This window comes from Epinephelus fuscoguttatus, linkage group LG11 (assembly GCF_011397635.1).
Source record: "Epinephelus fuscoguttatus linkage group LG11, E.fuscoguttatus.final_Chr_v1".
Lineage (NCBI taxonomy): Eukaryota > Metazoa > Chordata > Actinopteri > Perciformes > Serranidae > Epinephelus > Epinephelus fuscoguttatus.
Genome location: NC_064762.1, coordinates 6,535,047 through 6,562,463, shown reverse-complemented (window position 1 = coordinate 6,562,463; position 27,417 = coordinate 6,535,047). Strand labels below are relative to the sequence as shown.

At 44.1% G+C, this 27,417-nt stretch overlaps 2 protein-coding genes across 2 annotated transcripts in view; one reads left to right on the top strand and one right to left on the bottom strand.

Moving 5' to 3' along the window:
* Nucleotides 1-27,417, top strand: part of agbl5 (AGBL carboxypeptidase 5) — a 370,120-nt gene that overhangs the window by 68,765 nt on the left and 273,938 nt on the right. The gene's annotated exons all lie outside the window — the stretch shown is intronic.
* Nucleotides 371-26,663, bottom strand: LOC125897066 (hormonally up-regulated neu tumor-associated kinase homolog). Its single transcript, XM_049590122.1, has 11 exons — nt 25,889-26,663; nt 21,212-21,334; nt 18,920-19,089; nt 15,673-15,728; nt 13,704-13,842; nt 13,404-13,531; nt 7,053-7,188; nt 5,939-6,116; nt 5,741-5,824; nt 4,264-4,561; nt 371-4,171 (listed from the first exon to the last, which is right to left on the bottom strand). Exons 1-11 carry the CDS (start codon nt 26,147-26,149, stop codon nt 3,384-3,386), a joined length of 2,361 nt encoding a protein of 786 aa, XP_049446079.1. The 5' UTR covers nt 26,150-26,663; the 3' UTR covers nt 371-3,383.

The following is a 27,417-nucleotide window of genomic DNA, read 5'->3' as shown; positions in this document are numbered from 1 at the left end:
CTTCTAGTGACTGAAATGTCACCAAACGTACACTGCACACTGCCTGAAGACGAAAAAAAAATCTGCTTGAAGAATCTCAATTGACTGGGGGTGTCTCCGACTGATGATTGGAGTCTTTGACATTCTGGGGCAGCCCCAGTAAAATTAACCTTATACTGTAGTAAAACATGGCTGCTGTGAAATTACCTTTACTGCTAGCAGCCCTCTGGTCACTTTTCTGTAGCCACAAAAACCCATATTTTGCTAAAGTGAAGATATCACAGCAGAGTCACAGCATAACTCTGTTTTTACCTTTGTATATTCCTCATTGAACTTTGCAAAAAAGATCCCCATGAAGACACATAACAAGACTGTAAAGCAGAATTGAGACTTGTTTTTACTTTGATTTTCAATGTCAGTACAAAAATGTTTTTAAGAACAGTCGATACAAATATAACCATATGTGTTCAACACACACACATGGTACACTTCTGCATGTCACATTGTGATGGGTGGAGACTAACATGAAATTCCCCAGGAAAAATATTAACAGTAGCGAAACCAAAGCCTAGTTACTGACAGCCAAATTAAATTTGATGAGCTTAGGCAGAGTTAGAATTTTTGGCACTGCAGCATATAAAGGCTGTATGTACTGTTTATGGTTTATTTGGGAAGAAGTTCTGTTGGTGAGCAAGGCATTAATGGAACAGTAGAAAATAATAGCTTAAGCATCTTTTTGTAGCTGCCGTTTACACTTGTCCTTCAAAATGTTTATGCAAAGTTCTGAACAGCTGCCCTGTCTTTACTCAGTCTTTCATACCAACCACCCTTCTCCTTATTCTCTTTGGGTAAATGAATACTTAAACAACAAAATGAGCATTTGTATCAATTATTCACCTAATAACTTTTTTTGCTCGCATGCCTTCAAGGTGAACGAAAAATCCAAAAACAGAGACAATTGACCTATGGCTAAGCCACGCCCCCCTCCACTCACTCGGACAAACTATCATCATTCAGTGAGCGGCGCTATGGCAGGTGTCACAGTACACGGCATTTCACAGGAGGCAATTGATGATTTTTGGGGACATAAAGATCAGATGTCATTGAGAAGTAACCAAAAGGGCCTAAACTACGCATTGGAGGGATATATTCATCATTTTATTGTTGAGAAGGTCGATGAAAAGCTTAAATTACAAGCCAAAATTTACAGGTCACAGTGTGCGCTTGTGAACCGCATCTGGTTGCCGTCACCATCAAAGACAACAAGTCAAAGTGCCACTGAAGTTAAGGTTTTTGGCTCAGAATATGAGAAAAGGATAACGGCCTTTTCACCATCTTTACCAAGAGTGTCTCTCCGTTAGTTTGGTGCTACAGTATTTACACTGAATCATTCAGCATAACGTTTGCCAACCTTTGTTATCTCTGCCATTACAGATAAGTTAATGAAGCTAAGCTCCAGAAGTTAACGTTAGCTTAACTAGAGCCCTTTGGACAACAGCTAACAATGATGTACCATCACCAAAGTACAAAACTAGAACAAAATAGGCTAATGAACTCCCAGCAAACAAGGTGACATGATGAACAACGCAGCTAGGAGCTAACACTAGGCTAACTTTAGCTAACGTTAGCTAGAGATGTTAAAGATAACTTTATATTTTTTTCCAGCAAAGTGACAATATGTTGCCTCAAACACAATGTTGACTTACCTTAGAACAGATGTAGACATCATTGTTAATCTTATTCACGTTGAGTTGATGTTGTGGTCTAACGTTACCACACAACTTTATCCAAAGGAGACACTTTTCTCGGTTGAGATGTGGTTTAAAGGGTAAAAAAATACACCTGGTCGCCCAGCCTCTCAGGATACCTTGTGTCAGAGTTGCATGTACCCTATGCACACCGTTTGACCATTTTTACACTTCAAATCTCAGAAAAAGCTCATAAAACCAAACAAAACTGACTTTCTGTAATGCATTTCAATGGACGTCCAGGCAGAAAATGTCCCAGTGTATGGGAATGGCTATACGCACTGTGATTGGCTCATCGTGTCTGAGGGCGGGACTTAGCCATAGGTCAGTTCTTCATAAACTGACGTAGAAGGGCTTCGTGTTTGACAACAGCAAAACTATACTGCAACATCCATTTTACAAACTCTTACCCAACTCGTATAGTATAATCCAAGTCTCATTTCTCAAGTTGTATGCTCAGTACTTCCCAAACAGACAACCCTCTCCGACGGGGAACTAAACTAAGTGAAACTTATCTATGCTCTCTGGAAATCCAGACTAAAAATTACAGTAATTTAACCTCGCTGAACACAGGAGCTGCGGGTCTGCTGCTGCCTTGATCAATTTCTTTGTGTTATTGTGTGACTTTGGTGAATTTCGAACCCTTTTGACGTAGTTTTGCCTTTGTTAAACATGGACCCCATTTATTTTTATTCATCATGAATTTTCTCCATTTTTAAATTCTTTGTTCACCGAAGTTTTTTTTTTTACAAATCTAACATAAAACAGGCACTTCCTTTAATACAGGCCAGTATTTCTGAAATGTACTGTGTGTAGGATTTAGGGGGATATACAGGCAGAAATGGAATATGACATACTAAGTTTTCTTTAGTGTACAATCACCTGAAAATAAATACCGTTGTGTTTCATTACCTTAGAATGAGCTGTTCATACCTACACAGGAAGCGGGTCCAGGAAATCACCATGTTGTACCACCATGTTTCTATAAAAGCCCAGAATGGACAAACCAAACATAGCTAAAGGGCCATTTATGTTTTCACATCGGCCCCACTCCATAAAAGGGTAGAAAAAAACACTTTTTTTTTTACGTGACACAACTCTTTTCAGTGTTTTTACCAGTTTAAATCACTGGGTCTGCTTCTTTTGAAGAGGAGGAGACCTGTGTGGATAATTTGGCTCCTGGCAAAAAACCTCCTGAATGTCTGGATCTTAAGTTATCGAAGGAAAAAGGTGAGCACACATTAGCAGGTGCTGGGCTAATGGCGTGTCTAACAAGCCGAACAGCATCGGAGAAACACTGATTTGTATCATGCAGCTGTTTTATTCAGTGTTTTTATCACTTTTGTTTTTATCATTTTTATTAGTTTTTAATCACTTGGTCTGTTTGTTTTGTAGAGGAAGAGACCTCTGCAGATATTTCAGCCCTCCGTAAAAACTTCCTGAACGATGAAGGAATTCTAGCCGTGAGAAGTTTCAGCTGGTTGCAATATGCAGTCCTAATCGCTAGATGCCACTAAATCCCCCTAAATCCCACACACTGGACCTTTAATTGCTTAACTGCTTCCTAAATGTGTCACCAACCTCAGGACTATCCTCTCCTCTCATAGCACCTTTTCTGGCCTCTATCACTGCCTCTCTATTGTATCCTCCCATCTATCAGTAGTCCATGCTGTGTAGCTGGTTCTTCCTATCTGTCTTCCCCTGCAGGGCTGCAGGAAGCAGCGGCAGATTCAGGTCCGCCACCCGACGCTGGAGAGATGAACGTAACTGAACTGAGTTCCTCTTTGTTCCGTTCAGCCCTCCTCCTGCCGTCCCTCTCTCTCCTCCTCCTCCTCCTCCTCCTCCTGACGACAGATCCCGTCTCTTGCCCCTCTCCTGCCGGAGGCTCTTAATGACCAAAGTATGTTGTCTCTGCGAGGGGAAGGCAGGAGGTTTAGACCCGTTCACCAGGAGTCCTGGGGGCCCAGGTCGGGTCAACCCTACCCATGTCATCTTCCTACCTCGTCCATCTTTCAGCCCCACGTTGCGCAGGCGGGGCAGTGGGGCAGAGGGTGACGTCCGTGTCGTCTCCATGATACCCAGGTGGTCTCTGTCTGAGGGGTGTGTGGTGTGTGTGTCGGCCTCCAGCAGCATCCTGGGAGAGATGCCGCTCTTCTCTGAAGAATAAAACGTCTGCAGCTTCTCCAGGCGCTCGTTGATGCTCAGGTGATGAGAGTGGTTGTCCTGGTGGCGGTTGTCGTGGAAGCAGTCTGACCCAGGGTCTGCCGCCCCGTCTGACTGAGTCGTCCTGAGCAGGTGTGTGTGTCGGATCGGCCTCGATGTGCTGCTGTCTCTGATTGGCTCGGGGGGTAATGGGACTTGGCAAGGGGCAGAGTCACAGAGTTGAGATGCAGAGCTTTTAGGAGGAGAAAGATGGACGAGTTCCCTGTCTCCAAACACAGACACTGGAACACACACACATACAGATACAGTACAGTCACACACTGTTCTGTGAATGTGAGCAGCTTCTGTTTCTGTATACACTACAAATCCTCACCTTCAGGAAACAGCGTCTCTCTGGTGTCCAAGGTGATGGCGATCTCCTCATCAGTGGCTCCATCCTCTGTAGAAAGAGGGGCGGGGGAGGGGGAAGGGAGGCGAGGGGGTATTGAGGGGGAGGCAGAGTGAGGAAGCTGGGGTAGAGATGGAGAAGGTGGACGGTTCTCTGCGTCCTCTCTGTGGTCCTTCCTGTGCAGCTCCTCAGACCTCTTCTTGTTGCTCTGACATTCAGCTGTCTGTTGGGCTCTCAGAGGCCTGCTGGACTGTTTCGAGCCTTTTTCATTGGTTGGTTCACTCTGAAAACAAGTGGTGGTTCGATGTCAGGAGGCCCAAGACTGTAGTCATCTAAAATAACCTTAAACAGTAAAGTCTAGCCCACATGAAAAGCTTTTTCGAATCTTAACAGATGTTGAAAATGTGACAGGCCCCACATGTAATGATTAATTTAACAGTTCTGTTCTAGTGTGTGCGGAGAGCAACAATCTGCACAAAACATTTGTTTTGCTCCTACCTTTCAGATAGAAAGATTTTCTCTGTGTCTCTTGGTCCTTTCAGTTCTGATACTGCTGCTCTTTTCTGTGGCGTACATCAGGGTTCTGTCTTAGGTCCTACATTATTTACTTTGTACTTGCTTCCACTTGGTCAAATTATTAGCCAGTTTATGGGTAAATCATATTAGTGTTATGCTGATGACATTCAACTGTATGTCTTGTTTAAGCCTGATAACACCAACAACCTTGCTGTTCTTTACAACTGCCTGATTGCACAATTAAACACAGACTTGACGGAGGTTCTGATAATTGCTTCAGATAGTACAGCTTCAAAGGTTGCCCAGAGTGTTGGTCCCTTTCGTCAGCTATGCGGTCAAATTTTTGATCAGGTCTGCATTTTGAGGCATTTTTTTTCTTTATATATGGATGTGCATAATTAAAATGACAAATAAAAGAAGTCTGAATCTGAATCTTCTGTTAATAAAAACGGAGTTTCTCTGCAGTAAACAACATCAGTGAGCCACACTGTTGCACTGGGTTGATTCTTTCCTCCATTACCATGAACGAGGGAGCTGTAGTTTCCTTTTAATCCTACATAAACCCTCCGGCTCCTGTAAATACTGACTTGTGCGCTACAGGTGTATTAATCCACAGCTTAAAATAGTCCCCAAGACATGCACCACTTCCTCCTGTTTGAGTAACATTAACCATTAAAGTTTACAAAATTATCTATTCATGACTCAGTTTTAAAAACAATTTATGTCGTCACAGAAGTGACAATGACTCATTGGGCTTGGAGGTGAGTACCAAAGACAGAGTCGGAGAAGCCAGAAAGTACTGAGCAATGGACTAAATCATTGTTGGTTTCAGTCCATTTTGGGATTTGCTGACAGTAAAAATCCGTCTCCTTTAATAGAACACTACAACTTTAACGTATCTAGATGATCACTGTGTTTGTTTTTAAGACATCATTGACAAAATTACCTGTTGCTGAGTCTTTGAGTCAGTGTTGTGCCTTTCTCTCCATGTGTTCTTGCTTGGAAGAGTCCAGTCATTGTTTTCCAGTTTCTGCCAAATCAGTTATTATAAGCTGTTAAACCTTCACAGCAGAACATGAGAATAGTTGCATTGCACGACCCATTTGTGTCTGTGTGTATGTGTGATTAGAAATGAGGTGTGAACCTTGCTGGCCTTGGCTCCCTTCTGGCTCCTGCTGAGCTTGTTGAGCAGCAGGTGATAGGAGGCCATGATGGCGGACGGTCGGTTGATGGTGAGCGTGTGAATGATTTCAGAGAGCGAGTAGCCCAGCGTCTCCGTCATGTACGCCAGCACAGACGAGTTGAGATCCTCTGGGCTCAGCCTGGGAAATAACGAGAAAGAGCGGGGATAAAAAAAACAGTTAGAAAGATAAAGTGTGAAGAGCGGAGCTGAGAGAAATGTTAGAGGTCATTAAGGATTTGTTGGTGAGGAATAGTGGGACCAGTAACTGAAGGAGTCTGATTTGATGGTTTTCAGTTGTGAGCAGAACGGAGCTGGAACAGTTCCTGCTTCATTCATGTGGATTTCAGAAAATGTATTATTTCCAAGAGGAGCCATACATGATTGAATTTCCACACTGCGTAAAGTGATAAAAGCCTTTTAGTCATGCTATAATACACAAAGCTGTTACCCTACTGACCACAAAAATGTTCGTTTTGTTAGAAAACTCGCAGAGATTTCCCTCTTTTTTCTTTTTCCCACACTGTGGTGTTTGCTGCAGAGCGTTCCCTGAGGAGAGCCTTTGTTTCTCACTTTGTTCTCATGGTACAAACACACACACTTAGAGCGCAAATATTGTGTAATAAAAAACAAATGTGAAAATATAGAAGGAATTTACATAGTTCCCCTATTTTTCTCATGTTTAGATGTATTCAAAAAATACAGGACAGAACCTTTCACAATAACAAAATTGGTAAGCCCTTATGTGTGGAGTTTGCATGTTCTCCCCGTGTCAGCGTGGGTTTCCTCCAGGTGCATGCAGGTTAATTGGTGACTCTAAATTGTCCGTAGGTGTCAATGTGAGTGTGAATGGTTGTCTGTCTCTATGTGTCAGCCCTGTGATAGTCTGGTGACCTATCCAGGGTGAACCCCGCCTCTCACCCAGTGTCAGCTGGTGGGCTCCAGCCCCACCGTGACCCCCAACAGGATAAGCACCTACGGAGAATGGATGGAATTCTGCAGAAAATGTTTGTAATGCCTCAGGGTGTGTCTGTAGTCTGTGTGTCAAAGTGTAGTCACACAGTAGATCTCTATCGACCTGTTTTTATGAGACAGTGTGTGCAGTGGTTTCTTGGCATATCCCTCGTTGATCCACCTCTCCTCCATCGCAGCTCTGATACTGGGTCTCTTTGCCGGGTCTGGCTCCAGGAGAGACAACACAAACGCCACCGCACCTGAAGCAGGAGCATAAACGAAGACATGTCATGTTTGTTTTCTTATTTTCCAGAATTTAAATGTCAGTGAGTTCTGTGTTTGGTCTGGTATAAATTCTCATCGCTCGGGTTAATTGGATCATTGCATGATGTGAAAAGTATCACCTCTGCTGTTTTCCCTCAGCTATACAGAGTTTTAGCCTCCTGCCAGCAACTTTGCTGCTTGGGTTCTCTCTCCCCTGCTTTGAGCTGACCTGCTCAGCACCAAACAGTTGGAGTCAAAAAACAGAGCTCAGAGGAAGGCGACTTACATTCACCAGTGTTCACTGCAAGCTATAATCATCTTAACATTAGCCAGCAGAAATAATCACGTACATAAAAAGCTGACGTCTGAGCATAGTTTGTTAGCACTCATCGATGGTTGCCTTCATGAACATCAGTCAAGATGGAACAGTAACAGTTGGTATTCTAAGCTCAAGCAACTGATGGTCAACTACAGAATTTATGCTAAATAAACCGTACAGATATATATTAAAAAAAAAAAAAAAAGGTAAGTGCTTCAACATGCCTCATATTCATCCAGACGATGACCATGCAAGGCTCTGGCCTGCTGTCCTGTCAGTCACCCCAGTGTTTGTGGTGTGTCACACAACACTGTCACTAGTCGGCCCTTGTCTTGTTTGTAACGTACTAACTGGCTAACTACTGTCTTCAATCTGTCCTGTCGGTCTATGCTGCTTGCTGGTCTGGAGAGTTATTTCCTCTCACACAGGTGCAGAACATAGGGACTGCTAGGCCGTTGGCTGTAGTCTTTGCGCTGTGCTCAAGCGCAACCTTTTTGCCAAGACACAGGCAACTTGAGGCAACAGTTGACCTTTGTCACCAGTTGTTCTTTGATGTCAGTTTTGTGTGTCTGGGCCCAAAAGACACTTTGCCATGCAAACTGGTGGAGTTAATAATCAGACCATAAACCATGCAGGCAGGATTGTTTTTAATGCACCTTTAAGGTTGTGTTACACTTGTCTGGCCAAAAGGGACCAAACTAAAAAGACACAGCCTGTGTTGCACAACTCCTCCAGTCTGTCAGCCTGATGTCACTCACTGTGACTTCACTGAAACTGTATCAGCGACGACAGCATGGAGAGAGGCAGCATTTCCCCTCAGGAGAACTAATTCAGCCTGTCAGCCTGTGACACGGAGCCGTCCTGTGACAGCCAAGCGGGATTGATAGTTTGACTCCAGATGAGGATCCTGATAAGCTCCACAGTCTGGAGGAGCAGGTGGATTCCAACAGGATGGCTGCCACATTCACAGATACATAAGCCGAGACTGCTCCATTCAGTCTGCTGCTATCAGCTGCAGCAGTCGGTCAGCTCAGTTTGTTTGGAACTGTTAAAAATCAAATGCACTATTTGTTGATTTTAAGCTATAAACCTGTGGAATAATATTTTCTGGAGACACTTTCAGGCCAGTTAACACAAGGATTGTGCAGCTTTTGTGGCCACTAAACCTGTAGTACCCACAAAGGGTGAAATGCAGCCTTAACTGTCATGCCAAGCAAATAGCGACTCAGTACCTGTGCTATTTTATTTTACTTTGCTGCCACTCAGATGTCCCATGATTACAAATAATCTCCGTTCGGTGTCCAAGTGCCGAAGACTTCTGTTAAATCTTACCAGTACAAATCATACGTTAATCTGTACACTTATATTTCATACTAAACTTCATCTTCTGTCTCTTCTTTTTTTTTTTTTAAAGATTATTTTTTGGGCATTTTTTGCCATTGATGAACGGGCTGGCTGTGGTGTGTGGGGAAGTGAGGGGTTGGGGGGATGGTGCAGGTTGGATTCGAGCCCGGGCTGCTGTAGCAAGGACATAGCCTTTGTATATGGGGCGCCTGCTCTATCCACTAACCCACTGACGCCCCACTCTTCTGTCTCTTCTGATTGAAATAGTCACACGCAGTTACAGAGAAATTATTAGTGCCTTAAAGGGATAGTGCACCCAAAAATGATTCAGCCATTATCTACTCACCCATATGCCGAGGGAGGCTCAGGTGAAGTTTTAGAGTCCTCACATCCCTTGAAGAGATCCAAGGGGAGAGTGGGTAGCAGCACAACTCCACCTAATGCAGGCTGGGTGCCCCAGATTAAAACGTCCAAGAACACAGAATTGAAACCACAAAATATCTCCATACTGCTCGTCCGTAGTGATCCAAGTGTCCTGAAGCCCCGACATAAAAAGTTGTTCGGAAAAATGTCATTTGAACTCTGTTTTTAGCCTCATTGTAGCCTGTAGCTCTAACTGCCTCTCTGTGCACAGCGCTCAAACAACTTTTTATGTCGGGGCTTCAGGACACTTGGATCACTACAGACGAGCAGTATGGAGATATTTTGTGCTTTCAATTATGTGTTATTGGATGATTTAATCTGGGGCGCTGTCAGCCTCCATCAGGTGGAGTTGTGCTGCTACCTCCTCTCCCCTGGGATCTCCGCAAGTGATGTGAGGACTCTAAAACTTCACCAGAGCCTCCCTCAGCATATGGGTGAGTAGATAATGGCTGAATTTTCATTTTTGGGTACACTATCCCTTTAAGAGAATTGATTGAACTGAAGCACACTGACAGAATGGCATATTAATACCAAATATGTTTTCTCTCTGTCACATTTAAATCCCTTGTCTTAAGCTTGTAGAAATGCTTTGGCACCTCGTCGGTCAGGACCTGTAGCTTGTGGTGAATTAGTGAATTTTCCAATTGTGGGATCAATAAAGTTTATCTTATCTTATCTTAGTCTGACCAATTGTTCTGCCGACGGCATTCTTGGAGTAAAGGTAACATTTATACTTTGCCATGTGGATAATTTTACTCAGTTGCAAAACTTTACGGGTATATTTGCGCTGTAATATCTTTAGCGAATCAGACCTTGAGACGGAGCAGATTACGATTGCAAGTGATGTGCAGTTCATGGTACTTTTAGTGGCCGCAATCGATTCTTTGTGAATTCACCCCACAGTTTGTTTGCAGTGCTTAAAGTCTCATAAACAGTGTTTAAGATGACATTAAAGAGAGTAGAACAGCATGACTATCACAAATGAAAGACAAAGTGTATGGAAAAGAAAAGAGTTAACAGAATTACAAATGGGTCAGTCTGACGAGAATAACTGGCGGAAGAAAAACAAAATGTGATTGGCAAAACTGAAGCGGAGTTTTAAAGAAAAAAGAACAGCCCCATTCAGAGGCAGGATAAAGTCTGAAAGTTCAAGTCGATTTCTAAGATGCCCGTCTGTGGCAGCGATACAGCCACTAATCCGATCTTGTCACAGTTTCAGAGTTTTAGAGCCAAGCTGGTTTTCCCCTCAGTAACAGGAGCTATGTTTGTTTGTGGTGACATGGCGCCATGACAGAGTGTAATGGAGTGACGATGTGTGAGAGAGAGACCAAAATAAAACAGAGAGGAACAGAGACACTGAGGCCACTGTGTGCTCGGTACAGAACAAGTGGAAGAAGTAGGAAATAAATGAAACAGTTTTTCCTTTAATTCTCTGTCTCCTGACAGATCTGTGGTCTGCAGAGAGGAAGCTGGATCCTGGTTTGTGTTTGCAAAGAGTCACTGACAAAAGACTAACATTAAAGCGTGGTTAGGAGATCACATCCAGTTTAAATCTTACCTGTGTGAAGCTCAGAGTATTCAAGTGCTGACTGTGAAACTGAAGTTAATCAGTGTGAAGAATGTCTTTCATTTAAACTTTGAGATTTGACCCATTATTTTAAATGATAATTATCATTATTTTTTGCATCCCGCATTTTTATCCTAATTTAACATATACCAAATTCAGCATCTATCTCATGACTTTTCTGTGAGGGGTTTCCATGTCATTTCATGCAACTATTCCCAATTTCCATCGAGATTAGGAGCACAAACTCTAGTTTACCCTAGAGTCAAAAATATATATTTTCCTCTTACCTGTAGTGCTATTTGTCAGTCTAGATTGTTTTGGTGTGAATTGCTGAGTGTTGGATATACTGGCGGTAGAGATGTGTGCATTCTCTTTAGTATAATGGAACAAGATGGCACTTTGTTTGTGGTGTTCAAAGTACCAAAAAAATACATTTAAAAAACTCAACAGCAGTTATTTATTTTATTTCTATCCTTATTTTACCAGGAAGTCCAATTGAGATTGAAAACCTCTTTTACAAGAGAGACCTGGTCGAGGTAGCAGCCAATCAAAACACATTAAAATGCAACAAATACAACATATAATACAAAAATCCACAATAAAATGACAACAACTTTACAAACACTGTGGCCTCTCAAGAAAAATAAGCACATGTCTCTATCATATATTCTTTATAATGCCCTAATGCAATGTCTCCTTCCAGAAATCATGACCTGGTTACTCAAGATAATCCACAGACCTTGTTGTGAGCAGTTTCATGTAGGAATTATTTTTTTAAACCAAACCACACCCACCAACTGTATCACTGCACAGACGAAACGTGCATCTACTCATGGATGAAAGGCTCGTGCTCATGACAGTAATGGTGTCCTCTTCAGCTGAGCTGTAACGTTAGCTAGCTCAGTGGTGCTAGGTGAGCTAGCAGTAGATGCACGCTTCCTTCTGCACAGTGATACAGTTGGTGGATGTAGTTCGGTAGAAAGAAAATAGTTCCTACATGAAACTGCTCACAACAAGGTCTGTGGATTATCTTGAGTAACCAGGTCATGATTTCTGGAAAGAGACATTGCTGTTGAGTTTTTCAATGTATTTTTTTGGCCCATTGAGCACCACAAACAAAGTGCCATCTAGTTCCATTATACTGGAGAGAAGACAGACATCTCTACAGCTGATATCTCCGACACTCAGTTGGTTCCCAACTGGTGGGTCTTGGTCCAAAAGTGGGTTGCAGGTCCATTCTGAATGGGCCTCAAGTGACTTGTGCATGTGTTAAGTTTGTAAAAAAACACTTTAATTTTGAAGTCAAGTAAAGCTACTTGACAAAGATAGCAAACTAGCTGGATGACATAGCCAAACACAAGTATGACGCTGAATATATTAAATACTTTGTGGACCTTGAAGTAATAACTAAGGAGCAACCTGGACCCAGTGGCTGAACCAGTTGGGAACCACTAATCTGGATTGATCAAAAGCACTACAGGTAAGGTCTTCAACAAATTAAGTGTAGAAAGTTTCTTTTTACCAGACAATGGGTCTCATTCATGAAGTAATCGAAATAATTTTGGGTGAAGTGGACTTAAGAAAAAACATTTTATTTTGTTCAGTTAGTAGTGGTGTGACAGGGACAGGCAAAGTGAAGGCCTGGAGGGAGGTAACAGATGCTGTTAATGTTGTCTCCGTGGTACAAAGAACCATGTCAGAGGTGAAGCGTAAATGGTTTGATATGAAACTGGAGGCAAAGAAACGCATAAGCACACACAAAAAATACAGCAGCCACAGGAGGAGGAGGCTCACAGTCACAACTATCTGCTGCAGACGAGCGCATCACTGGCATAACTGGGGAGACCTCTCTGTCAGGAATTATTCCTGACGGAGACAGCGACAAGCCTAATACATTCTGAAAATCATCAATGATAGCGTAGTGGTCACCAAACAAACAGAAGATTCATTTGTGGGGTTTTGAATGAAGTGGGAACAGGAAAGCAGAGATGTTTTGTGCGTAATGGATAAATCAGTGATGGCTGTCGGAATGTAGAGCTATTTAACATTTATTTTAACAAATGATACCCTAGCCCTAGCCTCCTGATCTCTGTGGCCTCCTTGATCCAACGTTTGAACTTGTTGCTTTCTGATCCAGTGACTAGGGCCAGGGACACCATCAACCGGGATGAGGGGGCTTTCATGCTGTCGCACACCTGGGACTCTCTCCTCCAAAGAACACCGGGCGGCGGGGGCGTGACCAGCCTGGTAAATCTGTCGGATTGCCAGGCTGGTCACGCCTCCGGGATACTACCAGCTGATAAAGACACGTCATGACGCACGTCAGATGACGCTTCTGAAGAAGACTGAAGTGACAGTCGAAACATGTCAAGTTAAACTACACCTCCTTAAAAACTCATTGTCTGGTAAAAAGAAACTTTCTACACTTAATGTATTTTGAGTAGACAAAATGAACCTAATTACACTTGAACAACAAAGTTATTGTGCAAACAAAGACACAGTGTTTCACAGTGGGGTTTTTTCAATGAAAAAGCCTCTAAGATGAAATGTGTAGTTACCTTTGCTGACGTCACTGGGGATGCTGCTGATCTCTCCGTTGACCATCTTCTGGTGCAGCTGCTTGATGTTGAAAGGCTCAACAGTGAAGGGCAGAGTCCCCGTCAGCATGGCAAACATACTCACACCTCTGCACACACACACACACACACAAGAAAAATACGAACACACACATTTACAAGATGCACACACAATAATGCATTCTGCAGTTTGTTTCAAACAGTAAATAACACCACAGAAAAACCGCCTTTTAAATAAATCCCCACTCAGGCCTCCTCACACGCTGAGACTTCATCACTTACACTGACCAGACGTCCACTTTGGGCCCATATTTCCTGTGAGCGAGCAGCTCAGGGGCGGCGTAGGCAGGACTTCCACACTGGGTGTTGAGGAGCTCCAGAGACAAAGATTCAGCCTTCAGAGTGTTACTGAGGCCAAAGTCTGTGTGAAACATCATTGTTTTAACAGAGGAGCACATTCACAGGCGCACCAGATAGCTAAGACAGGTTCTGTCACGTTGATCCGTCCAATAATGAGCATCAGTATCATACACTGGAAAAAATAATGGTCGTAGCCACCATGACGTCACCTGCTGGTTAGTGGACTCCTGGTTTAAAGCCTCAAGGTTGGCATTTTGGCCGATGCCATCTTGGATTTTTGGAGCCAGAAGTAACCATATTTGGAGGAGAGGGTGGAGCTAACCCTTGTGCTAGCTGCTAGCTTGGTTGGCACGGTGCATTTACAGCCATGGTTAACTCTGACAATGCTAATGCTAATTTTTGTTAGAGAAAACAGGCTAAGAAAACATTACAACAAAATGTACTTACTGCAAAAACTGAACATCTGACTCTTTAGTAGGTCTTTAAGTACAACCAAACTCTGGACAAACTTTTTAAGGTGACCAAAATGTTACAATGAACTTTCATGGATTGAAAACACACTGAAATAGCGAGAGGCCTCTGATTGGGTCACCACGACATTCTTACCCCAGAGGCCAAAACACACTTGCAGTGACAAAAAGTACGCCCCCATTATTTTAAATGTACAACCCCACACCGGAGGCAGTTCATCATCAGCATCATCCAGCATTCACAGGTTACAACAAATTCAAAATGCAGCCGCACGTATTCTCACTGGAACTAAAAAATATCAACACATCACTCCCTTAAATCTTTGCACTGGTTACCCGTTAAAACAAGAATTGATTTCAAAATCCTCCTCCTGGTTTACAAAGCTTTAAATGGCCTTGCACCTCAGTGCATACCAGACATGCTCATCAGTTACACACCAGCAAGAACCCTCAGATCCATAGGCGTCAACAACCTACTTATACCCCGCACAAAAACTAAGGAAGGGGAGGCAGCTTTTTCTGTTTATGCCCCACGCAGGTGGAATACCCTGCCTGAAACAGTGAGAAGCGCCACATCAGTGGCCACTTTTAAAAGCAGGTTAAAAACTTTTCTTTTTATGACAGCATTTGGTTAGGTGTGTGTGAGTGTGTGTATAGGTGTGTGAACATGTGTGTTTGATTGGACTTGTTTATCTCGTTTTATTTTACACTTGCACTTTGTTACTTATTTTTGATTATTTGTTGTAAAGCACATTGAGTTTACCTTGTGCATGAAATGCGCTTTATAAATAAATTTGACTTGACTTGACTTGATCATCAGCTCTCCTGGACGCACCGCCCTGCCCCGCCCCACCCGTGGCACTTCACATCACAGTCCTATTTCCAGCCCCTGGAATCAATTGCATCCCCCCAACTTTAATTAGTAGATGTCCACAAATGATTTTAAGCTAATGCTTAGGTGGAGGAGGTACAGTTCTGTAAGAGAAAGTAGTATTATTTTTGTGTGGTCATCTGTTGACAAGCTGCAGCACAATGCGTCCAGTATGTACTAGAGGCGGCACTTGACGCGCGTCACCTGATATGTGTTTTCAGCTTAAGCCTAACCAATCCAAACAACAAAAGCAGCGAGTACTAGCTGCTCATAGGGAGAGCAGGGTGGATTATTCCCTCATTATCGTAGGGTTTGCAAATTTGCATCCTGTGAGACACAGAAATCCCAAAAACATGTTCAGAGGCCAGAAACCTTTTTGTGTACCAGGCTGTAATAGTGTTTATTTCTGCTGTACATGGCAATGCTGCTGGGCATTTTAACATCTATGGGGGTCAATGGGGACAGACTCACTCCAGTCTCAAGTGGCCGTTCAAAACCTCTGTGTTGGTTTCATTTTGATCAGTACACTGTCAGTCAGATGTCAACATACCCACAATCTTTATGTTGTTGTGTTCGTCCAGCAGGAAGTTTTCAATCTTCAAATCTCTGCAGAGAAAAAGAGGAGAGAGAGAGAGCTGGTTGGTCACAAGAAAGAAAGACTGTGGTTCACTTCAGTATTTTAATGAGCTCTGTCCTTTATCCTACAGCCATTGTTTCCTTACAGATGACCGTGTTGGCGTACTTAAATTAACAAACACAATAGTGGTTGTCCAATTTAAGAACTCCTACAGTGTGTGTTTGGCCTTAGTCAGCATTTTCTGTGTATTTATGGACAACCAGATGAGATGTGACCAGACCAGCCCCACAGAAACGAAGGAAAACCCGAGCTAAATTTAGGTTTGGGTCGAGCTCAGGATGAACAGTTAGTGGTAATTTGGGGGACTGGTTTGTGTTGGACTCCTAAAAAAACCTGCAGCCATCATGATTTCCAACTCAAGCCAAACTGAAACTTACAGGCAGGAGAAGTGAAGCGCGTCTTGACTTACTCTCTCCTCTCCGCCACAGTAATATCTCTGTGTTCACCTGGGAAAGTTGCCTCACTCCCTTAAAAGTACCCCAGCCTCACCACCAACCACGCCGCCTGCTCGCAAACTACCGAGCTAAATGAAAATCTGCGGTTAGGCAGAGAGAGATCCCCTATAAACTATAGCCTGGGAATCAGCCATGCTCCTTTCATCTGCCTTCATCTAACCAACAGACACTCCAGGTCCCAAAAATCCAGAGAACGCTGCTCACACAAGCCGAATAAAGTTCAAAGACAGACGGAGGGAGAGAAGAGGGAAAAAGGGCAAGAAAGAGCGAGAGCAGACATTGTCATAAAGGAGAAAATGCATGCGGTAAACCTACTGGATGTGGGTGGTAGGAGGTGCATTTAAGTGCAAATTTTCCATTTATTTCCAGTTTAATCATCTCTGTGTGGGACTGCGGTGGAGAGTGTGAGAGCGAGGGAGTGTGTGTGCATGTGTGCGAGCATGAGGGTGTGTGTGTGTGACAGAGAGAGGTGCTATTGAAGGGTTCAGAGCGCCATCGTTGAGGGACTTCATTAGAGAGGAAGTCCATGATGTTGTGATGATGTGTGAATCATGGCGCCGGCGCAGGATGATGAGGTCAGTGCCTGGTAATCACATTCCCACCTTCAGAGGAGCCAAGGTCTTAAACCAAAGCCCAGCGCTGTGTGTGTGTGTGTGTGTGTGTGTGTGTGTGTGTGTGTGTGTGAGTATTAGGTCTCTGACACCTACACATACTAAAATGCCACTATAATAACACTCTCAGCTCCCACACTGCTCTGTGCCATGTACTGCCTTTCTTGCAGCGTTTCCTCCTCTGTAGGCTGTTAATGCCCTGCAAACTACACTGTGTGTGTGCGTGTGTGTGCTCACAATGTGTGTATATGTGTGTGTGAATCTACAAGGTCTGACCTTAACATCTACCATGCAACAAACAGCTACTGTTGCAGGAAGGCTCTGCTGACTCACATGGGACGGTGACATTTAGAGAAAATGACATTTGAGCGCCGTTCTTGAATACTTCACCCATAAAATGATTATTTGTATATCAGCTACTCACCCTGCGTAACGTTGAATTCATGAAAAAACGGATTGTTTCTTGCATGCCCCCAGGGACTTCTTGAGGAATTGAAGTCACAGGGGTCTGCGTTTAACTACAGCAAACCTATATGAAAACCTCCGTTTATGGGGTGACCTCTAGCTCACCTGTGGGCCGAGGCCTTTGCAACAGGTTGGGTTCAGTCCCACCGTGCGAGTGCACAATTTGAATTTGCTCAGCGAGTCACTCTGGCAATCAGTAATGATGCTCATTACCCATGCCGTTGGAGCCGAGCTGCACCAATCACATCGGTGTATCTGATATAGGCGGGCCAGAGGCGAGCTAAACAGATGATGACAGCGCTGCAACGACGAAGTCCGGAATCAGTCAGTAAACATTGCAAGATGGCTACGGGTGAACACCAGTTGTTTGAAACGGCTTTGGCCGCTACAATGAACGAGTTAGACTTGGCTTTTTCTCTAAAAGAGGAACAGAAGACGGCGCTCGAATCTTTCCTTTGCAAGAAGGACGTTTTTGCTGTTTTGCCGACCGGATATGGCAAGAGCCTAATCTACTAGTTAGCTCCGCTGGTAGCTAAGCGCTAAGTTTTGTTCTGATTGGTCGTAGTGTTATCCAGTTGCGTGCAGTGATATTTTCAAATGCATGCTTGGTGCTGCCCTTGGAGTTGGGCCATTGGCCAGACCCTAAATCTTTCTAGATTTGGGTCTGGATTTCCAGGCTAATAAAAAACTACAAATAGAACTACAAATAATTTGTGCACACTTCCAAACTGTCATTTCTCCGGCAGTGTTTGACAGGTCTATTTATGCTCTCAACAAATAACTAATGTGAGACAACTAGGATTTGTCCCCATGTTCATTGTAAACTCTGAGTTACTGTTAAGAAGCAGAAACATAACTTCTTTCTTCATCTGCAACATGTTAGTCTGGAGGTTTAAACTGGTGTCCTCTCACAGAGTTGGTGATTGAAACTAAACTTTCATCTCTGTCAGAGAAAACTGAATTCAGATTGTTTACCTACAGCTACACTCACAGATAACTGAGCGTCCTACCTGCCTGTCAAACACCATCAACCCAGAAACCTTCTCCAGTCTGGATCTGGGGGGAGCTTTGCAGCTGCCATTCAGGGGCTATCGAAATATCTTGGCGCCAACTATTTACTGGAGTTCACCAGCCTGTCACTCATGTGGCGTTTGAAGATAACAAGCGTGGCTGTCTCCGGCTTTCACAGTCCGATAATACATTTTCATCACATCTCATCTCATCAACAAAAATGAAACATAGATTTTGTCTTAGTTCTTATTATCAAGATCTAAAATAAGCTCTAAATAAGAAGTTATTTATTTTGTTTAAATTCACAGTCTCCAACCCAGCACCAACATTATGTTTTTTGTCCAGTTTGGTGCAGCATTAGTTCAAACATGACTCAGGACTGAAAATGAATAGGATGCAATGCAATGTGTATCAACTGTTTATTTTTTGAGACATACATTTTTTATAAGTTCTCAGCACAAGCACAAAAAAGTGTGGACACTCAGAACAATCAGAAACGACGCAGCTGACACCGTGCAAAGAGTAACTAAGTACAATGCAGATGTCTCTTGAACATGTACACGTACTGCACATTGTGTGTGTGTGTGTGTGTGTGTGTGTGTGTGTGTGTAGAGTCACCTGTGTACAATGCCGTGTTTGTGCAGGTGTTCCACTGCAGAGAGGATCTGACGAGTGTAGCGCCGCACCTCCCTCTCCTCCAGCCTCTTCCTGTCACAGATCCTGTCCATCAGGTCTCCTCCAGCACAGAGCTCCATGGCCATGTAGTAGCTGTTCTCTGTCTCCAGAGTCTGACACACACACACATATTCATCATGTGCATATTGATTGGACTGAGCTTATTCAACAGCAGCAGATAAATGATAACCATTAACATACTAACTGGGGCCAAATTCAAGCAGGTGCAATGTTGTAAGACTCCATCATGACTTCACCTTGCAGCTGGAGTCAGTGTGAGTAGGGCGGGCCATGTCTGTGCCACAGTGTGAAGGTCCAAGGACAGCATTCTGCATAATAATTAGCCATGTGCTTCTGTTTGGGGCAGTGTGTAGCATAATTTCACAGGTATGACCCTTTAGAGCAATGAGCGTTTGTTTCCAGTATAACAGGCTGTTGTACAAATGGGTTTTGGTCCACTCGCTCTATTGGCTACTACTGCTGGTAGATGTTTGGAGAGAGAGGTGTGGGTGTGGCTAAGAGAGGAGTCAGGAGTGGTGGGGTTGTGTCCAGGGCTACATGCTATTGTATCTGTCAGCGTTTTACAACAACGCTGTCACACCAGGACTCAAAATGACAAGCATCTGTCGTCGGGCTCTATTGGCTGGCAACTGGGACAGCCTACTGAAGCAGTGATACAGCTACAGCAGCCTCCTGTAGTTTCAATGGACCACTCTGACACTGTACGTTGAGTGATCTACGCCTGCATAGTGCGGTATGACGGGGCAAACCATTATATGTAGGGAGGAATGCAGTGTAAATTCCAATATGACTATTCTCACAGAGGTCGCATGGCCAGTGATCAGATGTGTAGACGTATCGGATATAGGACCATATAGATATACACTCACTGGCCACTTTATCAGGTACACTGTTCAACTGCTCATTAAAGGGATAGAAAATGAAAATTCAGCCATTATCTACTCACCCATATGCCGAGGGAGGCTCTGGTGAAGTTTTAGAGTCCTCACATCACTTGCGGAGATCCGAGGGGGGAGTGGGTAGCAGCACAACTGCACACCTAATGGCTGACAGCGCCACAGATTAAAACGTCCAAGAACACATAATTAAAACCACAAAATATCTCCATACTGCTCGTCCGTAGTGATCCAAGTGTCCTGAAGCCCCGACATAAAAAGTTGTTTGGAAAAACGTCATTTGAACTCTGTTTTGTAGCTCTAACTGCCTCTCTGTACACTGCACTGTGTGTGCGCTTGCACGAGACCGTGAGTCATGGGCACCGCCTTCATGTGTGTTCACGTGCCTTCGCTGGTCTCGCGTGCGCACGTGAGCGCTGTGCACAGAGAGGCAGTCAGAGCTACAGGCTACAATGAGGCTAAAAACAGAGTTCAAATGACGTTTTTCTAAACAACTTTTTATGTCGGGGCTTCAGGACACTTGGATCACTACAGACGAGCAGTATGGAGATATTCTGTGGTGTAAATTATGTGTTGTTGGACATTTTAATCTGGAGCGCCGTCAGCCTGCATTAGGTGTGCAGTTGTGCTGCTACCCACTCCCCCCTTGGATCTCCGCAAGTGTTGTGAGGACTCTAAAACTTCACCAGAGCCTCCCTCGGCATGAGGGTGAGTAGATAATGGCTGAATTTTCATTTTTGGGTGCACTATCCCTTTAACACAAATAGCTAATGAGGCAATCACGTGGCAGCAACTCAATGCATTTAGTCATGTAGACATGGTGAAGACGAGCTGCTGAAGTTCAAACGGAGCATCAGAATGATGAAGAAAGGTGATTTAAGTGACTTTGAACGTGGCATGGTTGTTGGTGCCAGACGGGCTGGTCTGAGTATTTACTGGGATTTTCAGCACAACCATCTCTAGGGTTTACAGAGGATGGTCCCAAAGAGAGAAAATATCCAGTGAGCCAAAATGCCTTGTTGATGCCAGAGGTCAGAGGAGAATGGCCAGACTGGTTCAAGATGATAGAAAGGCAACAGGAAGTCAAATAAGCACTGGTTCCAACCAAGGTGTGCAGAAGAGCATCTCTGAAGCAACAACACCTTGTCCAACCTTGAAGCAGATGGGCTACAGCAGCAGAAGACCACACCAGGTGCCACTCCTGTCAGCTAACAACAGGAAACTGAGGCTACAGTTCACACGGGTTTTCTCACCAAAACTGGACCGTACTATCTGTCTATCTATCTATGCATATGAATATATGTTTTTATTTTTCTACCTCCAGCAGGACGACAATGTGAGGATGTCGGACCATCTGATGAATGCGAGGTTCTCTCTTCATGTTCTTCAACACGTATGAGTCCTGCCGTGCTTTCTTCTTGTCGATGACCTTAATGGCCACCTAAACGCACACAAACAGACACACAGACACATATTAACAAGTCATGTTTGTTTGTTTTTTTAACCTTAATATATTGAAGGAAAGTCTTTGCTCCTTTGCTCTGTTCTTTTTTTAAAATCTCCTTCTAAATTGGGTAATTTGCTCGCTCAGATGTGAACAGGAACAGAACCACACAGGGAGAGGATCAGTGTAACCACAGTCCTGCCAGTAGTTGTGGCTTCAGAGTCTTGCTTAGGGGAACTTAAACAGTACTTGTTAAGAAGTAAAGTGTACTGCTCATCCACCTACATTTTCCCCACTTATGCAGACATTTACACCCACTGGCACTTCAGTCACGAGCCCCTATTTAGTCTCTGAATGGAACTTTAATCTATATCACTACACACAACACTAAATCTTCAACCTGTATATCAACAGTGGCAAGAAAAAGAGAAGGCGCTTGATAGAAAAATAAGCATAAACTCTCCCTGGATAAAAAATAATTTCTGTCAAATTCTTAGGAAGTCAACTTTTATTATTTATATTGCTCTCAACACTGTTTTGAGTTTTGAGTCGGCCTGCACAGGAAATTAAAATTATAAAAAAATATGTGGTGGTTTGTCTTTTAATTCAAGATTAAAGAGGACCTATTATGGTTTTGGATGATCACATTAAATGTGGCAAAGGTTTCAAATAAGGAGGTAAACACATGCAAAAGTAATCTTGAACACTCTGTTTCCAATGTTTTTTTTCTACCCGGGCTACCAGCTGACATCAGCTCGTGGCAGATTTCTTCCTATGGTCATCTGCTGCAGGCACACTGCTCCAATTGTTTACATTACGTACACTGCTACATGTAGCTTCATGCTAATATCAGGGAAACATGTGATCTTGGTTGCCAAGGTTAATTTCTCCACAATTTTGGATGTTTCTGCTGAAACATGTCTGTTTGTGTTTCAAAGTCTTTCCTGGAGGTTTTTCCAGTAGCAAGTGCCTCAATACTCTGTTAGTCTTTCCCTGGCTACAATGATGGTGCAGAAACGCTGAGATACGGACAGCCTGGAAACACTGACCAATCAGAGCAGACTGGGCTCTTTGGGTACGGGGAGCTTAAAGAAACAGGGGCTAAAACAGAGCGTCTCAGACAAAGGGTGAACACAGGTGTTCCATCAGAGACGTGAAGAAAATAAAGCATGTAAACAAACAAGTTCTAATAGAAACCCAAAATACAAGTATGAACCTGAAAATGAGCAGAAATTGTCTCCTTTAAAATCCAATTTCAAAAAGCCTCCAAGGTTGAAAGTGTTTACACATTTGCAGACTTCACCTCCACAGGAACATGACCTGGAGAGGGTAACGAGGGTTAACAGGAGCAAACACCCCAGGAGATGAGTTTGGGTGTTACTATGGTGACAAGGTCATGTACGCATGAGCTGGGGTCAGGCACTCAGTGAGCAGTGAAAGAAAGTCTCACACACACACACACACACACACACACACACACACACACACACACACACACTAGCATAACTGTCTTTTAGCTTACTGGGAATTATTCTGATTGTTTTATACCGGGACATATTCTGTGCTGAGCTTTTGTTTTGTTTTTTCACAAGTCTAGATAAACTGAGCAAAAACAGATCCACTTCAGACCTCTTTAAACAGCCCAGTCGCCAGAAGGAAATGTTTGCATTGTGCATCTCTGGAAACCATGGATATGTTACATTTGCATGTTTCATATGTATCCCATCAACATTTCTATCGCACCATAGTTTAGGAGCTGACTTTGTCATGGGGAGGTGGAAGGAATGGTGGATGGTGTGTCACCTGGGCAAGATGCCTGACAAGCTGCAGACCAACAGATAACAAGACAGATTGTGATTTCCGGAATTACTGCTGTTTTTCTAAAGGATTTTGAGGCATTGAACGTGGGTGTTTTGTAGCGATCCATGGCTGTGTTTTCAGGGGCTTTTTAGACACCAAATGTGGGTGTTTTGTGGTGACCCGTCACTGTGTTTTCAGGGGCTCTTTAGACACCGTATGTGAGTGTTCTGTAGCAACCTGCTGCTGTGTTTCCAGCTGCGTTTTAGGCACCAAACATGGGTGTTGTGTGGTGACCCGTCACTGTGTTTCCAGCAGCTTTTTAGGCATCAAATATGTTTTTATTTTAGTGAGCTGTTGCTGTGTTTTCAGGAGCTCTTTAAACACCACAAGTGGGTGTTTTGTAGTGTGTTGTGGGTGTTGTGTGGTGACCCGTCACTGTGTTTCCAGCAACTTTTTAGGCATGAAACATGGGTGTTTTGTGGTGACCCGTCACTATGGGCTCTAGTTTCCCAGCGCGGCGCAGGGTGGCGAACCCCGTGCAGAGAAAGTTTCAACCCGAGGCGCGCTCAGTTTGGTAGTTTGGCAGACCGAGGTGCGCTGAGATGGGTGTGGCGGCGCAGCATTGGGAGGTGTCGCCAGATCCAGCTTGGCGCAGTGACAGTTTCGTGCCAAAAGGCTTCGCCGAAGGTGCGCTAAAAGCTCGCCAGCTGAAACCAGGTCTACTGTCAGCGCAGACGGAGCACAGCCGGTGTAAGCTGAAGTTTGGCTGACCGGCGGACAGTGCGCACACGTCACCAAAACCTCACAGGCAGGTTTCCAGAATATCAGGCACATTAACGATGCAATAAATAGCCCCAAAAACCACTATTCAATGCAACTATCTGCAATCAGCACATAAATGTATCTCTATATCGACTGTCCCGTCACATCTGATGTCAGATCAAAGGGGATTGGCACCGTTTGGCACCGTTTGGCACACGTAATGGAAACCCAACCTGATTTGATTAACACAGCTGCAAACTAATGAGTTCACATCCCTCTCAGCCAACCACAAACAGCCACAGCATCAGATAGGGAGTATATGTTCAGCATCTGTCATCTTAGAAAAGTCAAAAGAAAAGAAACAGAGTGAGACTGCAGGAGAGAAAGAGAGAGCGCACGACAGACACACAACATTGATTTACAATTGTGGTGACCTCCTCCCAGGCTACCTTTGCATCATCAGCCCGTGGAGATCTGCTCGCAGTTCTGTATATTCGGACACTGCGAGATTGGACCTCCCGGACCAAAACATCAGGTTCCTCCTGGGAGAAGTTTGGCCGTCTGACGCTGCTGCTCTCTTCTGTCATGGCGAATTGAGTAAAGTCTCATTACGCCTTTGTGCGGCGCATTTAAGGGTGAGGAGAGGGGCTCATTTGATTGGTGTGATGTGTGTAAAACCCACTCCACGCCTTCTCTCCTCCCTCTTTCCAACTTGTGCAGGTAGGAGGGATGGAGGTGGGAAAGAGGAGTAGCTGTGCCAGCGTGCACAGCGTGCCAAACTTGCAAAATCTGCCTGGCCACACCCAGCTGGCGAAGTGCAGGTGCACTGCGCCCCCGCCTCGCCCGGTCTGCGAAAATAGAGGCCTATGTTTCCAGCAGCTCTTTAGGCACCAAATGTGGGTGTTTTGTTGCAGTATGTTTTCAGGGCCTCTTTAAACACCACAAGTGGGTGTTTTGTAGCAACCTGTTGCTGTGTTTCCAGCAGATTTTTAGGCACCAAACATTAGTGTTTTATAGCGACCTGTTACTATGTTTCCGCCGGCTTTTAAGACGCCACACATGGGTGTTTTGTGGTGACCCATTACTATGTTTATAGCAGCTCTTTGGACACCACATGTGAGTGTTTTGTAGCGACCTGTCACTGTGTTTTCAGCACCCTCTTAGACACAACACTTGGGTATTTTGTAGCAACCTATCAATGTGTTTCCAGTGGCTTTTAGCCACCAAACGTGGGTGTTTTGTAGCAAACTATCACTATATTTTCAGGGGCTCATTAAACACCAAACATGGTTGTTCTGTAGCAACCTGTCGCTGTGCTTTCAGGGGCTCTACTAAAACCACAAGTGGGTGATTTGTAGCAACCCACTGCTGTGTTTCCAGTGGATTTTTATGTACCAAACATGAGTGTTTTGTAATGACTCGTTGCTGTGTTTGCAGCATCTTTTAGACACCAAGTGTGGGTGTTTTGTAACAACCTGTCACTGTGTTTCCAGAAGGGATAGTGCCACGAATACAATTGTTTTTCACCAAGACATCACTGTCTTCCCTGCCAGGATAGTGAACAAAAAGCAGTTGTTTTAATTTGGCATTTTAAGCCAAACATAACCATGCGGTCAATATTAAATGCGAATGTTACATAATAACGTGCAAATGTAACAATTCCTAAGTTTGTAGAAATGTACAATGCCAACAGTATTTCTGTGAAGTGGGTTGCTTTAATTCTGTGAAGCAAAAGTTCTGTTCCTGTAAAAATGCTTGTGAAATAAAGTAATTACAGATGGATCTGACCGTGTTTTTGTACACATAACAAGAATAATAATACCCTGCTGCCTTCTTCAAACACAAGTGAGTATAATAATCAGGTACAAGCTCTAACCATGTAATCATAATCTTGTATGTGTGTGATCTTTTTCTTGCCACCCTCCAGTCTGAGACATGCCTCCTCACGTCTCCTCACTCTTATTCTCATCTCGGGGAGAAAGCACCGACCTTTTCGCCCGTGCCGATGTGCAGCCCCTCCATCACTTTGGCAAACGATCCCTTGTTGATCATTTTCCCCACCAGATAGGATCCGACCCGTTTGGAGTGGGGGAAACTCCGCAGCAGCTCCCTGGGGACCTTTAGAGAAGGCAGAGGCAGCCGCTCCCGGCCCGGCCCAGAGGCTTCCCACTGGGACGCACCACGCTCTCCCTCGCCCCCTCCCTCCGCCACCATGTCCTCCGGAGTGGGCTTCAATGCTGCAGCTGGCATCCCGGACAGGGCCAGGGCCCCATGTGGCCACCTCTCACACACACACAATCAAATCCAAAAACAGGACAGACCACATAGAACGCACATACTAACACACACAAACACACACTTGTTGACAGAGGAAGGCAGAGTGCTGCTAAAAATCCTTCTCCAGGAACAGGTGCATGTCCTCGGATGCAGATTTTTTATCCTTCCACTCTCAGGTAATTATATCCTTTAGTCCAGACTGTGTGATGAAAGACTCCTCTTTTCCTTTTTTGTCATTTCAATAAATTCAGGTGCCTCAAAGTGTCTCTCTTTCAATCCAACCACGGAGCATGTTACGCTGGCTTCTTTCCCCTTCTCTCACTCTGTCTCTCTCTGCCGGTTAGTGGATGATTAACTGTTGTGTTCTTAGGTCAGCTCCAGTGATGAGGAGGACATTCTACACCGTAATTACCCCCCCTCCCTTTGCACTCACTAAGGTACACACGGATACTCACAGTTACACAGTAACTCTTTAAACTCTCTTATTCACTTCCTTGGATTCTTCATTAAAATCTTATTTTCTGATTCTGTCCATTTCTCGCTGACACAGTCAGGCCGCCGTCTTCACCGTGAGGACAGATCAGTGTTGTTGTGACAAACTAATGTGGACTGGTAAAAGAAGAAGAACGGGGGAGAGGGATCAGTGTGAACTGATCTTAGGTCTTAGGCCTAGGAATTACATTTTTTCCACATGCACCAAACGGTTCAAGTCTTACATTCTCCATGTGTTATATATGGAAATTTAAGAAAATACACTTATATGCTGTCTTTCCGGGATTTGGATGAGAAGATTGATACGACACTCATACCTGTACACATAATATGTAGCTACAGCAAGCAGCCTTTAAAGGATAACTTCGGTATTTTTCACTTGGCCCCTATTTCCCCATGTGTATGTGTGCGTATGATTCATAGTTACAGCTCGCTCTAAAATTGGTTCAGTATTGAGGGAGGCGGATGCAGCCGGCAGCCGCGAAATGAGCTAAAACGGTAACGGGAGCAAATGCGTCCCGTATAAGTTTGCACATTAAAAGTGCTTTTTTTTGCCACTGACCGGTTCAGATCGCCAGTGCTATGAGTGGAGTCAGCTCTCAGTCAGTGTTGGAGCAGAGAGGGGGAGGGCTGCCCCGCTGGGTACTGTAAGTGAGTATGTGTGTATGAAGTGTGTGTTTTTTCGCCACTGACCGGTTCAGATCGCCAGTGCTATGAGTGCTATGAGTGGAGTCAGCTGTCAGTCAGTG

Bases quoted from the DNA above. Each gene is read 5' to 3' on its own strand.
- LOC125897066 (XM_049590122.1), bottom strand. From the start codon at position 26,149: ATGCCAGCTGCAGCATTGAAGCCCACTCCGGAGGACATGGTGGCGGAG. The intron at 13,532-13,703 runs GTAAGTGATGAA...GTGTGTGTGCAG, and splicing joins AAAGTGGACGTCTGGTCAGT to AGGTGTGAGTATGTTTGCCA. The intron at 6,117-7,052 runs GTCGATAGAGAT...GTTATTTCCCAG, and splicing joins ACACTGTCTCATAAAAACAG to GCTGAGCCCAGAGGATCTCA.